Source organism: Megalobrama amblycephala, linkage group LG2 (assembly GCF_018812025.1).
Source record: "Megalobrama amblycephala isolate DHTTF-2021 linkage group LG2, ASM1881202v1, whole genome shotgun sequence".
Classification (NCBI taxonomy): Eukaryota; Metazoa; Chordata; class Actinopteri; order Cypriniformes; family Xenocyprididae; genus Megalobrama; species Megalobrama amblycephala.
In genome coordinates, this window is record NC_063045.1 from 13,945,810 (window position 1) to 13,959,054 (window position 13,245).

Below are 13,245 nucleotides of genomic sequence, written 5' to 3' on the forward strand. Positions count from 1 at the left end.
TGTTGCACTGACCGTGCCACCTAAACATTAATTAAAGAGAGAAGGCGCTGGCAGGTGGCAGAAAAGCAGGATCTAATAATTGGCCCCCTTCTTCCCCGCGCCTTCAGAAAATCCAGGACTTCTAGCGAGATGTGCCACTGGGCAGGCAGAAAGGAGAAAAAAGATTAAAAAAAAGGAGATGAAGGCAGGAGTTTGAAATTCACAGAGATGGCTGGCGAATTGCGACGGCCGTTTAACGTCACAGGGCAAGTTTGCAGAGAGTGTTTTTTGGGGATTCACGGCTGTGTCTGCTAATGATGAGAGGACAGAGATGCGGTGTGTTCCTCTGACCAGAAAGACAGTTTGTTTAAATGTGCAGGTGGACGAAAAAGAGAATGGGAGAAAATGGCAATAATATTGGTTTGGTGTGTGTGTGTGTGTGTGTGTGTGTGTGTGTGTGTTTGTGTGTGTGCGTGCATGCATGTGTGCATGTGTGTGTGTATGTGCGTGCATGTGTGCATGTGTGTGTGTGTGTGTGTGTGCGTTTGAAACAGTGGGCTTAGAACAAAAGGAAATGGTACACACATCGGTATTGTGTGTGTGTGTGCGTGTGTGTAGGTGGGTTACTTTCACTACTTTAGGGACAAAACTGTTCCCACAAGTTAGTAAAATTAGGGGAAACCCTTTGGAGACATACTCAAAAGTAAAAATAATACCTCAAGTAAATATATAAAATTCATATATTATATGTTTTTATAAGTAATTATAAAAACATAATTAATTATATCATCAAAATATACAGAATACTGCATGAAATTAATGAAATACTGCATCATCTACAGGTCCATCTTTATCATTTTTAATATTCTGATGTCTTCTGGAAAGCATGTACAGTAGCTTTAAACAAAAATTGGATACTGGATACGCACATACACAATATATATATATATATATATATATATATATATATATATATATATATATATATATATATATATATATATATATATATATATATATACACACATACACACACACACACATACATTCCATTTGACAAAGGCTCCTTTTGTGGATGTCTTAATTTTGAAAAAGTATTCAAAAATAAAGTAAATATTTAATTTATACAAGGTTAGTCTATAGTAATTTCAATCAGGCTTATATAAAAACAATATAAGTCTATTTAGATTTCTAGGTAAATGTGTGTGTTGTTTTGGGACACTCACCACGTCACTGGGCAGGTTGTGCAGATCGTCTGTGGGGCTTTCTAGGGTGTTTGTGTCCACGTTCAGAATGACCACATCCTCCAGGGATCTGCTCTTTACTCTCTGGAAATGCAACACACTTTGTAACACACCATCCTGCCTATTCCCATTTCCCGTGACTGTTTTAATAACTTTACAATGTGATAAATAAACACTGTTTTGAACAGTAGCTTATTTAAAGTATCGGTATAAACTTTTTTGCATGGCTAAAATAAAGTGTTAACATATTTTCACATTATTCATTTCCAGACAACTGATGTTTCTTTATTCAGAGAACACTATCTTTTTTTTCAAAAGCCCATTTTTTCATCAAAACCTCCACATAAATATTAAAGCAGGCAAGATTTAAACAGATTAAGTTAATGCAAACACCAGATTCCCATAAATGAAACCAGATGAAGCTTTTGAATTATGTTCTTAAAAAAAAAAAAAATAAATAAATAAAACAACAACAACTCCTTAAACACTTATGCACCTACAAAGATTAACAGAATAATTATTGGATGAGAGTCAAAATGTTTGAATCAATATCAACACAATTTAAAAATAAATAATTTAGTACAACTGGAATGTTATTTGTGAATAAATTGCACATTAAAAAGTTAAAAGCACTAGAAGAAATGTTATATATATATATATAATTTATATAATAATATGATATATATTATATTATTATATAAATTATAATATAATATAATATAATATAATATAATATAATATAATATAATATAATATAATATAATATAATATAATATAATATAATATAATATAATATAATATAATATAATATAATATAATATAATATAATATATGTTTAAATATATTTGTAACATTTGCAACTATGATATACACAAGCAACTAATCAAATAATAAAACTATTCAAGCATGTTGAATGAAGCACCACTGTGTTGAGTGGCGTAATGCTTCCACACAATGGTAGTCACGGTAGTGGCGACAAATCCAATAATTATTCCTCCAGTGCAGGTGGGGGAAACAGCCAAGTGTGTAAAAAATTTCTGGTTTGTCATTTTTGACAGTCGCTGCTACGGCGGCCCGTGTGCTGATTTGGTCTAATTACGTGCAGCCGGATTGGGGAGGGAGGGGTGGGGGGGGGACTGTCAGCGGGCGAACGTGTGATAAACACCAGCACTGCCGCGACTGTCAGCGCTATCAGATCTGCGCATGAAGCTATAGGTCTACCTCCAACCAACATGCCATTTCTCAATAACCGAACGCACCATCTCTTTGTTTCTCTGCCTCTTTCATTTCTCTTGGGCGCCCCGGGAGATGAAAAGCAAAAAAAAACAATGTGTCAATTTTTGTAGGTTTCTCTGGGCTCGGTGATGATGCATCAAAGTAGATGGCCGTTATTAGCATCTCAGATGGTTGGAATCCAGAGGAACGGTTGGTTTTAAATGACCCGGTGTGGGAAAAAAAGTAAATAATGATGGTTTATGTAATATTGGGAAGCCTCGACTGGTGTGCTTCTGATCAAACTTCACATAAAACACTTTAAGGATGATGAACGGCTGCTGACGGAAGATTTATGTGACGTACCTCTAAAAGGCTGAGATGAACGCCGACCAGATATGGCATGGGCGCACTGGGAACAGAGACAAAATGCAGTCATTAGCAACATGAAAACAGCTTTATGGCATTTTAAAAATACTAATAATTCAAGAAATGCATTGTTTTCTTTACCAACGCAGTGTAGGTACAGCATAACAATATTCAAAACACAGCCGTGCATATTACAGAACAAATATAACACCAGACCAACAATTCCGAATGGAAAAATAATAAACGAGTATCACCGTAAATTGACATATCTTTGACGCAGCATGCATCAAGAGCTAAACTTTAATGGCATCCTCGTCCGTTTCCCGGAACGAGTGCTTTTGAGCAGTGAAGGTGATTAGTGTAATTGGCGAGCGTCACTTTTGAGTCTCGGTGCAGAGCGGGGCGAGGCAGGGCCGTGTAATTAGATAGGTTTGGGTAGCCGCTACAGTGCTCGCTCAATCAGGTTATGTGGCTAATAAGCTGCAGTCTCCCTCGCTGCATCTGTTAAGGCCATGGATTTAACTGACATGCAGGCACGCTGACACACAGACACGCACGCACATGCACGGGGTGAGCCCTGTCACGTCATTGTTGTCCATGAGTGTAACTTTGTTATGACAGCCTAATTCCCATCATTTCTAATAGCATTCATTATGAGCGATGCACAGCCTTATAATATGATAATGCTTTTTTTGTACAATTAGATAGCTAAAATATGATAAATCATCTCGGATGTCTGTCCTAGACTGCATTTATATCAACTCTGTATTATTCGACCACAAATAGTTTCTAGTGTCAAGCATGGCAGCACAAGTCTGTCAATTTAAGGGTATAGGGTGTTCTGGTAGCTATACAGCAGGGCTGTAAGTTAAGAGTGTGGTCACGGTTTTAGCCCACAGTCGGCATGCAGAAATCAGCCTGCCTCTCAACCCATATATATGTTTCTAATGGGTAAAAAAAGAAAAAGAATGGTAGATTGCATGCTGGACTGGGCGAGGTGGCATTAGTGCTAATAAATCATGTCCTTCATAAACCCTTTGAGATCCCAGACACTGTGAATCATATTCATTAGGATGAGGGGTATTTCAGAAGCTGGTATTGCATGTTTAGAAACTCCATGTTACTGACGGGCCGAGAGTATATAGGCCATGCCAATTAATTGCCTAAAGTTTGGATGAATTTGGAGACTGTACCTGCTTGGCCGATTAACAGAAGTCTGACCTTTTCAACTTTTTAAGTAAATTTTAAATGAAATATTCTGTAAAAGAAAATTATATAAATAAATAAAAAAAATCTATTTTGTAGATAGACGGACAAACAGATAGAAGACGGAGGGACGGACGGATGGACAGATGAAGAAGACAGATGAAATAGACAGGCAGATTGATAAATAGATAAATAACAATAAAAAGACAGACAGATAGACAGATAGATAGAACAATAAAAAGATAGATAGATAGACAGACAGACAGACAGACACAGACAGACAGATAGATAGATAAAAATATATTAAATGACAGAGATAGATAGATAGATAGATAGATAGATAGATAGATAGACAGACAAAAATATATTGACAGACAGACAGACAGACAGACAGATAGATAGATAGATAGATAGATAGATAGATAGATAGATAGATAGATAGATAGACAGACAAAAATACATAGACAGACAGACAGACAGACAAAAATATATTAAATGACAGAGACAGATAGATAGACAGACAGACAGACAAAAATATATTGACAGACAGACAGACAGACAGACAGACAGACAGACAGACAGACAGACAGACAGACAGACAGACAGACAGACAGACAGACAGACAGACAGACAGACAGACAGATAGATAGATAGATAGATAGATAGATAGATAGATAGATAGATAGATAGATAGATAGATAGATAGATAGATAGATAGATAGATAGATAGATAGATAGATAGATAGACAGACATTTAGACAGACATTTTGGCTTAAGATTATAATGGTTTCGACATAGAATGCAGTGAATATCAGCTTACAATGCAATCCACAGAACTGCACAGATTTTCCCCAATCAGTGCAGAAAACTTGGATTCCATGGGTCCCGTCAAGGTTTGCTTATGACGTACAAAGCTAACTTCAAATGTAAAAGCTGGTCAAATATACTCGAAAGGCCTAAAGCACAAAAATCATACAGCTCTAAAGCTCAGAAAGCAACAGCCCAAGCTTGAGTGAGATACAAATGAGACATTTGTGTAAGTGTGTAAGTGTGCAGATGAGCTCTTACCAGCAGTAATCCAGCAGGTGAGGAGGAAGTACAGGGATGAAGATGTGCTGCCAGTGCATAGGGTAGAGCATAGCGGTGGACCCTTGCACGCATGCAGTTAACTACGACAAAAAAAAAAGAAAAGAAAAAAAGACATGAGCTCCTTCATATGATGGTCTCCATCAATGAATACGCACTACAGGGGATTGCGTTTATTGCAGACCAGGAGAGCAAGCAGAATTAAATAGTTATTCTTTTTATCTAAACATCACAAGCTGATTAAGTGTGGGTTTTTTTTCTGATGTGAACAGCACAGGTTCAAATCCAAAATTGGGGCATCAATCAAGGGACTAAAAATACACCAAAGCACAAAGTGTCAAATGTGTAGCGTCTCCAAGACTGATACAAATTTAAATATAGCTGCGAGCAGCGATGGCGGGCCCAAGCCCGGTGGCACCGCCACCCCGGTGGCTTCAGGGCAACTGTGCACAGCGGGCAATAGGCACTTAAAACGGTTAAACATCAAAGGACTATGTCAAATTCACTCCACATTTACTGCACTACAAGGTGCCGCTATAGAGCCCCTCCTCCCTGCCCATTTTCAAAGGATTACATGTGCCAAGTTTTAACATTATTCTGATGAATTTTGAAGCAAATCAGGTAAAAATAAGAGGGTGATCTCAATGTATGCTGAAAGTGACACATTTTCTGCTTCCAGTTGGTGGCGCTATTACTTTGAATCACAATAGTCACATCCATGTGATCAGCCTTGTACAACGAAGACTAAGCCGAAGTTTCATCAAAATCAATTAATGTATGCAGAAGTTATAACACTTTGTTTCCCTTTTCTTGCCATAAATTCGTTGCCTCGCCACGGCCAAACCGTTTGAGATATCCAAAATCCGTTTGCAATTAAACAACTTCAATGTGTTAGCAACAAGTTAAAAAAAGTTTGGTGTAAATTGGATAAACCCTGTAGGAGCAGTAGTATAAAATTCATAGCCTGTTTTTTCAAAAAATTAACATTCAAACCAAAATAGCTGACTTCCTGTTGGTCGGAGCTAATGAATGTAAATTAGAAAATTGTCCGGCTTGATGAGAACAATATGTGTACCGAGTTTGGTGATTGTAGGAAAAACTAACCCCCCCACTTTTGTCAAAAGGTGGCGCTACTGAGCCCCTCCACCACGCCCATTTCTATGGCTTTGTCCATGTCTACTGGTTGACAATATTGATGTGTGTGTCGAGTTTCATGCAATTTGAAGCATGTTAAGAGCCTCAAAAACACTCAAGAATATTATTACAGTTTGACCTGTTGCCATGGCAACAATATTTCAAATATCAAAAATCCTGTCATAGGTCTACATCTGCTGTGTATTGACATTACACTGATGAAGTTTGAAGCAAATCAGGTAAAAATAAGAGGGTGATCTCAAAACATTTCAAAAAGTGATACACTTCCTGCTGCCAGTTGGTGGCGCTATAACTTTGACTCACAATAGTCACATACATGTGATCAGACTCCTATAACGAACACACTTGTGAAGTTTCATAAAGATCAATATATGTATGCAGACGTTATAACACATTTCCTGTTTCCTTTTTCTCGCCATAAATTCGTTGCCTCGCCACGGACAAACCGTTCGAGATATCAAAAATCCCCTGGCAATTTTTAATCATCAGTGTCTTGACTTCATGCTGACCGAGTTTGGTGGCGATCGGATTAATCGTCTAGGAGGAGTATATCAAATTCCAGAGCATGCGTTTTTCAAACAACCCTTAATAGCTGACTTCCTGTTGGCGTGACGTTTAACTTAGAGCACGAAAGTTGTTCGGCCCGATGAGGTCTATATGTTGGAATACCACAGGGAGTAGGGGCTGGAAGAAGGGGTCTTGACAATTGGAGCTTCCAGTAATGTGTGTGAACCATGGCTCCGAAGTATCAAGAGACCCCCCTGCTCACTGACACACACAATATCACAATTGACCACTGAAACCAACCAAGCTTGGCCGTGGCACAACAGCTAGCTTCAAAGAGATCAGTTTAAATCCGGAATCCCGTCAGTATTCAACTGTGCGCAAGGTGTAAGGCTGGTTGCGTGTTGTTGTTGTGTTCATTGAGTTCTGTGACATTGTGTTCGAAAGCAACCGCCCAAGATAAGACGTGACCTATCGAGTCAAGAAATAGTACAGCTTTAATTAACAGTTATTTAGTGCCATGCATTGTAACATATGCAAATTTGTTGTGCAGTTCTCTGAAAAGAACTAAAAGGCTTTAGTTGTGACAGATCTAATTTCGTCCAGGCAATTTAGAAGAAAGAAATGAATATTTATGGCGTTTCTCACCAACTGAAGTTTGGACGATATCAAAGCTTTGAGACCCGTTCTGTTCGAGATCCTTTTTCTCAAGGTCCAATAAATGAATCATGCTGAGAGGTCATTGCACTGCAAAGAAACACTTTTCTTTGACTGCGAACAGACTGCCATCTAGTTTCTTAGAGGCGAACCCTTCCGTACCATGCAGAGACGGGTAAGAAAACCTAATGGCGCATTCCAATTAATTCAACAATGTCCACAGACAAGCCCAATTGGCTTGATTTATTCTTGACTTGAAAGTGAAGCCGTGCCGTCTTCTTTCAAAGACGAGGGCACAAAAAGGAGGTGGCAAAGCCTAGATAAACATTAAAAGGTGGAATTCAAAAACAAATTAACTCTTGATATTTTTCCCACAAAAGTTGTTTTGCTCACAACCGAGGGATTCATCATAGCACACGCACAATCTACAAGTCAGTCGTGACCTCCTTTCTGTGACAATTAAAGAGAAAGCTCAGAATAACTGTATTGATGCAATTGAATCTCCAGTTGCACCCACAATGCACTGCTGGAGTGCTGAGCCTAATAAAATATTTGGCGGTCTTATGAATAATTAATGACGAAATACCAAATAAAAAGAAAGCCAAATGGCCACAAAAGGCAAGGTATGCTTGATATTCCTTTGAATGAAGAAGTCATCCACAAGAACAAATGCTGGATTACAGTTTGTTTGGATGCGGGGCTGCATCCTGCCGAGACCTGTGAGCTACCGCTGCCGTTAGCGATAATGAGCGTGCTGGGGACGTGTTAAGTGGGGGTCTTCTCTATGGAGACCAACCATAGAGCGGATTATACAAAGGGGTCTGGCTTTGGAAATACAACAGACCCCCCCCCAAAAAAACAATAATGCCATTCTAAAGAATTTCAAAGAACACATGACACAGTCCTTTTATGAAGAAAGGTTTTTACATGAAAATGAACAAATATGCAATATCAGTTTTATATAAAATATATATGACAACTATATATACTAGTGATAGGCCGATATATATCAAACTGATTATCGTTTGGTCGAAACTGAAATGTTACCTCCTCATGTCAGATCCAAAGACCATTATCAGACCATTAACACCTGTTTCAACCACTTGAAGTCAATTTTGTTTTAAAAAAATGAACACATGCATATTTCAACATTACAGTTAGCAACAATATCTTTGATTTACCCTAGTTATCGGTATAAACATAGGTCTTCGGAAAACCGTTATCGGTTGAGCATTACAAATTACAGGAGAAAAAAAAAATAGTCATGCCATTTTCTTTAAAAATCACATAGAAAATCATGACACTCAAGGCTGAGCTGATTCATTTACATTAAATCCTTGTTCATTAAAAAGATGACAAGCCAAAAGTTGAAAGACTAGCAAGATAACACAATTTAAGTAGCATGCTAGAAGACCTGATAGAAATAGATCTGCACATTTCTCTCGAGAGGAAAGAAAACAGAAGGATTTTGCCATCTTTGCTCAGCGAACTCCGGATTTGCCCAATCAGGTGAGTCACATAACCCTCACTTCACAATCAAACCACATTCACACTCATCTCTAGGAGTACATTTGTACCATTTTGCCTTGCTGAGATATATTCCACAGATGAAGTATAAAGATATGCTTTGTAACACCTTTCCAGTGAACCCTGTCTATGTAAACAAGTTGACGAACATATTCCCTACATCTAGGGAGAAGCTGGGGTTCAAAAATATCCATGGCAACTTCTCCAAGAATAGACAAAGACCAAAAAAAAGGTCCCGTTCTTTGATAAGCACAACAAAGCTCACAGTGGAATCTGTGATTGGGGCAGACTGGAGACTAGAGGTGCGATTCCCCCTGACAAGGGTGACAGCGCCGCAGTCTGCGCTGACTCCTGCTACCTGCGAGACTTCTCTCCCCTGGCCCTCTCCTTGTTTCCCAATTACCAAGCCTCGCTCTCCCCTCCTGTTGACAAACGCACGGCTCCGAGCGGGGCGCCGACACAGGTGTATCGCTAACAAGGAGGTGGCATTAAAAAAAGAAAAGGTAGAGGTAGGGCGCAGGGCGCAGGGCGCCAAACACCACTAATCCACCTCCCACTGCAACACAATATCACAAAGAAGAGAACAGGAAGTGCCGGAGGAAGATAAAATGTCTATTAAAGGTGTGGTAAGAGAGATGCTTGAAGAAGGAATGAAAATAAGACGGCATTGCTGAGTAGAGCGTTAAAAAAAGCGGAGACTGTGAGGCCGAAAGGAACCTCAGTGGCTAGCACCACAGGCCAAGATGGGATCGGGTCTTGTTAGCATACCACTGACAGCATGATGAGAAGGCGGCTGTCAAGACTCGGGGCCGGCCGAGGGGGTCTCGCAGATGAAACGCGCCAGGGCCTCCCAGTTGACTAGTTAGAGGGATCCTGATGCAGCACAATTATACTGGCATATGACAAGACTGCATGGGCGGCTGCCTCCCGGAGCCTGCGACATGGTTTTAAAACAGTGGTACTCCTTACCTCTGGTCACAAAACAGCAATAAGTCAACTGATGCATTGTTGTTAGATCATGATTTATTCCTTTGCTTTCCAATACAGGCATGTGTGCAGCCATGTTCTGCTAGACTGACACAGCAGGTTCACTAGGGGCCCGAGCGCTCAGGGTCCGCTGGCAGCATGCATAATGGATTCCCTCTCTTCCTCTTTCCCTCTCTTTCTTTATCCCGTTGGCTGGCTGGAGAAACGGTAGAGGTAGTCTGACCACACCCTGGACACTGCCATTTGCCCTCTCTGAACAATTCAGAAATTGGCCATAAGTCTGCATTTGCGTCTGTGAATTTTTGGCAAAATTGGCCATGTTTGTCTTCCTATAGTTGCCTGGAACTCTCAAGGCTCTAGAGAAGAAAACGGATGGTTTCTGGATTTGAGATGATCAAAGTCTTCACTGAGGTGGAACCTTAATATCACTAGTCTTCGTAGTAACTCTTTTGGCATATTAGTTTCATAAACTCAAGGTCGCTCAAGCTCCCATTCTGCAAAACAGTAAATCAAGTTATGAGACAGTAAAAAAAAAAAAAAAAAAAAAAAATGTACCCAGGAGACTAATGATTTGCGCATTCTAACCCCTCGTGTCAGTGAGCACACGGAATGAAGGCGGCAGCCCGGAGGAGTGAAATACTCTGTGGATAGGGTCATTCCGACAGCCTCCTCCGGAGCCAAAGGGTCCGAGGGGAGCCCCTCAGTTCCGGCACTGTCGGCGAGCGCACCGCAGATGCTCCGGGAGGGAATCGGAGCGAGATAGGGAGCGAATGACATCATTCGCCGCTTTTCCAACTGTCGTGAAAGTTTGGACCATCGTCCGCCCCCATGCGATAAGCGCCCACTCCCTTTTTCAGGCAAGAAGAGCCAGAAAGAAAATATGTGAAAGAGTCAGGGATCCAATAAGTGATAATTTAAAGCCCAGAGAAATACCCAAAATGCCAAAAAAGTGAGAGCTGAATTAGTGTACAGTATTTTTTCAAGATGTTTTAGATAATTGTGTCTATATTTTTCCCTAAGTTCAAATGAATGAGAAAGAGGTCATCTACATAACTCTTTTATGTTGTAGTTGACAATAAGCACAATAAGCTCTAGATAATAAGGACAATGATTCTGCATCTTCCACTATGAGAGAAGACTTCAAGTCTTGAAGTTAACACATCATGTTAATTGGAAACAAATACGATAAAACATTTCTTTACATGCAATTGTACCCAAAAGACCTATTTTAATTGAATGTATAAAAACAACATATATTAATATTTTAAGTAAGAAGAAAGCTGTCTAATGTGTAAATGAGAATGACAGCTGAAACTCACAGTGCTAAGCTTGCTTGAGGTAATGATGATGCGTCGCTCATGCAGCATGCTGGCGTAGAGGTGCAACATGTTGTTCACATCCACTGCTACAAAGTACTCAGTTAAATTTCTCTAGGAGGAAAAAAAAAATTCTGTTGATTAAGATGCATTTGAACACCACGTCACATTAAATGTATGAATGCAATTGCATTTTATACATTTAATTAAATTTTTTTTTTTTTCATGTTTTGCTTCATGTTTTGGCTTGTTTTACTTTTTACTTCATGTTTTGCTTAATTTTTTTGTTTTTCCCCTCATAGTCACTTGATTTAATATGTAGTGCGATGACATTCATACTTTAAGTGTGGCTTAATTTTGGGGGCCTCTGTATTTGTAACTGGGTTAAAAATACTCACACTTTCAGGTATGGTGGGGAGTCCATTAATGTCGGGAGCAATGAAGTATGAATGCTGCAGAAAACAGACAAGAAAAGATGAAGAAAAGGTCACCATGATGCAACCATCCAGTATTTAGTGTTTATAGACCCTCTAACTTACTGTCTGTTCCACAACCAATAAATAAACCGCGATTGGCCTGAACTGTGTCTAAGCTTGTTAACATCATACATACAGAAAACAGATACGGATACATGAAGTCAACAAACGCCGATCCCCTGTGGACACTACCGGAGGAGGCTCCCCGCATCGGAGAGAAAGTCTTTATTACGGTACAAAAGCCAACTGCTCTGTTCTGACAGTATCAGAGGGGTCTGCCAGGCGTACGTTTGAACAGGCGAGCAAGTTTAATGTCTGGATCAAAGAGGCTCCGAAGCAAAGATCCCACGCTGCCTGCTAACTTTAGCACTTTTGTTTGCCTGTGTGGCGCGCTCCGCTCTTTCCCAAGGCTGGGTCGCGATTTGTCGTGCGTAAAGAGCACCCATCTGTTGCTCAACCCATAGGTTCAACTTTTGCTGCCTTCGCATATGTTCCACAAACAAATGCAAGCACAACTAGCATCCTCTAATACTCAAAGATGTCAAATATTTATCTCGCATGCTGTGATCACATGACTCGAGCAATCAAACCAAGTGCTGTGCAATGTCAAAATTTATCTGTGCTCTATGTGCGTGTCCAGAGTACTTTTGCTATAATCGTACGAACATAAACAGTTTGAAGATATCAATAAAGCGGAGTGACCAAGATCTCTTCTTCATGTGCTGACATGTGTTTATTTTCCCATACCGAGCAGCTGACTGCCCTCCATGTCGTGGACTGCAGTTCCAGCTGCCGGTGGCCAACACTTTGCAGCCGTGTTTATAAAAATCACACATTATCAGAGCGCTTGTTATCACCGCTCTCTGCATGCTGCTCCCTGTAGTGTGATCAGAATCCCAGACCCTGCACCCAACACCACTCCCCAGCACACACACACACACACACACGACACGTCTGATTGAAACATAACTGCCCACACAGTGCTGATTCAAACCTCTCCCATCACCAACACCCCCTTCCCAAATTCGAAAAGTGAACAAAGTTTTCACTCTGCTAATCTGCTAACTTCAGAGAAGTTAAAGCAGAACATGACGGTGATTAGTAAAACCCACCACCTTCTGGGAGACGAGCAATTCCAAGAAACCCCTTCAGATGACCTGATGGGCTTTTAGACTGTACGCTAAGGTCACATTCTTGATAACTGATGTTGAGTAATAGCTATCTTAAATACTGATGTCAACTTAATGTGTTTAATATAGTGTGATATTATGTATTTTGTGATAGTGATATTTTTTAATTTGTTTATTTCCATTTTCTGAAGCTTTATTTAGACACCTCAGAGTCAAAGTATTCTATGTGTGTGTATGTGTTAATAATATTATGTTACAGCTTAAAAAAATAAAACACAGCATGATGTTTTATTACAATGCTGTTGTGCAGATATTCAAGGGTGCAGTGTTTTTTTATTCATATTTAAATAAAAAGATAAATGTAGGCTAATGGGCAGAGCATCAATGAGATTTCTTG

General features: G+C 39.7%; 1 protein-coding gene across 5 annotated transcripts in view; it reads right to left on the bottom strand.

Moving 5' to 3' along the window:
* The window catches only part of dennd1b (DENN/MADD domain containing 1B), a 107,866-nt gene that overhangs the window by 36,915 nt on the left and 57,706 nt on the right, over positions 1-13,245 (bottom strand). For all 5 annotated transcript variants that reach the window (XM_048182901.1, XM_048182896.1, XM_048182898.1 and 2 more), the window contains 5 exons: positions 11,641-11,694; positions 11,246-11,356; positions 5,079-5,179; positions 2,802-2,847; positions 1,206-1,307 (listed from right to left, as the gene is read on the bottom strand). In XM_048182901.1, the coding sequence (XP_048038858.1) occupies positions 1,206-1,307; positions 2,802-2,847; positions 5,079-5,179; positions 11,246-11,356; positions 11,641-11,694 (414 nt within the window). The remainder of the gene's footprint in view (positions 1-1,205; positions 1,308-2,801; positions 2,848-5,078; positions 5,180-11,245; positions 11,357-11,640; positions 11,695-13,245) is intronic.